This window comes from Saprolegnia diclina, assembly GCF_000281045.1.
Source record: "Saprolegnia diclina VS20 unplaced genomic scaffold supercont1.21, whole genome shotgun sequence".
Lineage (NCBI taxonomy): Eukaryota > Oomycota > Saprolegniomycetes > Saprolegniales > Saprolegniaceae > Saprolegnia > Saprolegnia diclina.
Window position 1 is genome coordinate 109,432 of NW_008246088.1, and position 1,580 is coordinate 111,011.

At 61.6% G+C, this 1,580-nt stretch overlaps 2 protein-coding genes across 2 annotated transcripts in view; one reads left to right on the forward strand and one right to left on the reverse strand.

Moving 5' to 3' along the window:
- The window catches only part of SDRG_07277 (hypothetical protein), a gene marked incomplete at both ends in the record, with an annotated part of 1,582 nt that extends 916 nt beyond the window's left edge, over window positions 1-666 (reverse strand). Inside the window, one exon of the mRNA XM_008613099.1 lies at window positions 56-666. Within this exon, the coding sequence (XP_008611321.1) occupies window positions 56-666 (611 nt within the window). The remainder of the gene's footprint in view (window positions 1-55) is intronic.
- A 248-nt stretch (window positions 667-914) lies between these two features.
- Window positions 915-1,580, forward strand: part of SDRG_07278 (hypothetical protein) — a gene marked incomplete at both ends in the record, with an annotated part of 1,305 nt that continues 639 nt past the window's right edge. Inside the window, one exon of the mRNA XM_008613100.1 lies at window positions 915-1,505. Coding sequence (XP_008611322.1) covers window positions 915-1,505 — 591 coding nt within the window. The remainder of the gene's footprint in view (window positions 1,506-1,580) is intronic.

Consider the following 1,580-nt stretch of genomic DNA (forward strand, 5'->3'; position numbering starts at 1 on the left):
AAGCTGATTGAGAGCGATGGTGGTCGCAGAGGCGTGCTGCTCGATGTCATTGCACTGCGCTTGCAGCTGCTGGACTTGGTCGTTCTTGGATGCGTCCGAGGCTGCCACAGCGGTCTCGAGCAGCTTCTCGAGGGTCTTGACAGTCGTCGTGAGCTCTGCGATCTGGTCGTCTTTGGCAGCCACGAGAAGGTCGTGGTCCAGTTGCTGCTTCTTGAGGTCTGCGCCGAGGCGCCCGACCTCCGCCTCCTGGACGACCGCGTCGATCTTGAGATGGCAGATGGTGTCAAAGTGCTGCATGGAGCTGGTTTCGTAAAACTTGCGCTCGGTCGTCGCCGTCGCGAGACTCGTCTCGAGCTCGAGGATACGAGTTTGGCGGGCGTTGGACTCGGTGGTCACGGCGGCCAGTTGGGCTTCCAGCGCAGCGATGCGCGATGCTTGCGCCGTGGCGATGGTGGTGGTAGGCAATGGGACTGGACGCGTCTCGGTGGTCGGTCGCGCGCGTGCAGGCGTGCGAGGTGCTGGTGCGGCTACTTGGACGGGACGGGCTACCGTGGTCTGCCGGACGCGGGGGCGCGGCGGCACCGTGGTGCGCGTCACGGGAGTCAATGTGGCCTTGGAGGCGACGTTGGAGGAGCTGTTCCAGCGGGGCTTGGTCATCGTTGTCATGGTTGTTGTCGGTGTCTGCAAATCGGAGAATGAGCTCGAGATGCCATGCTTTTTCGACTTGTAAAGGCCCAAGAAGTCGCCTTTGTCAGCGTAGAATCGATTGAGCTTGCTCCCAATTAGCCTTTACGAGCATGAAGTCGCCTTTGTCAGCGTAGAATCGAATGAACTTGCTCCCTATTTGCCTTTACAAGTCGAAAAAGCATGGCATCTCGAGCTCATTCTCCGATTTGCAGACACCGACAACAACCATGACAACGATGACCAAGCCCCGCTGGAACAGCTCCTCCAACGTCGCCTCCAAGGCCACATTGACTCCCGTGACGCGCACCACGGTGCCGCCGCGCCCCCGCGCCCGGCAGACCACACCAGCCCGTCCCGTCCAAGCAGCCGCACCAGCACCTCGCACGCCTGCACGCGCGCGACCGACCACCGAGACGCGTCCAGTCCCATTGCCTACCACCACCATCGCCACGGCGCAAGCATCGCGCATCGCTGCGCTGGAAGCCCAACTGGCCGCCGTGACCACCGAGTCCAACGCCCGCCAAACTCGTATCCTCGAGCTCGAGACGAGTCTCGCGACGGCGACGACCGAGCGCAAGTTTTACGAAACCAGCTCCATGCAGCACTTTGACACGATCTGCCATCTCAAGATCGACGCGGTCGTCCAGGAGGCCGAGGTCGGGCACCTCGGCGCAGACCTCAAGAAGCAGCAACTGGACCACGACCTTCTCGTGGCTGCCAAAGACGACCAGATCGCAGAGCTCACGACGACTGTCAAGACCCTCGAGAAGCTGCTCGAGACCGCTGCGGCAGCCTCGGACGCATCCAAGAACGACCAAGTCCAGCAGCTGCAAGCGCAGTGCAATGACATCGAGCAGCACGCCTCTGCGACCACCATCGCTCTCAATCAGCTT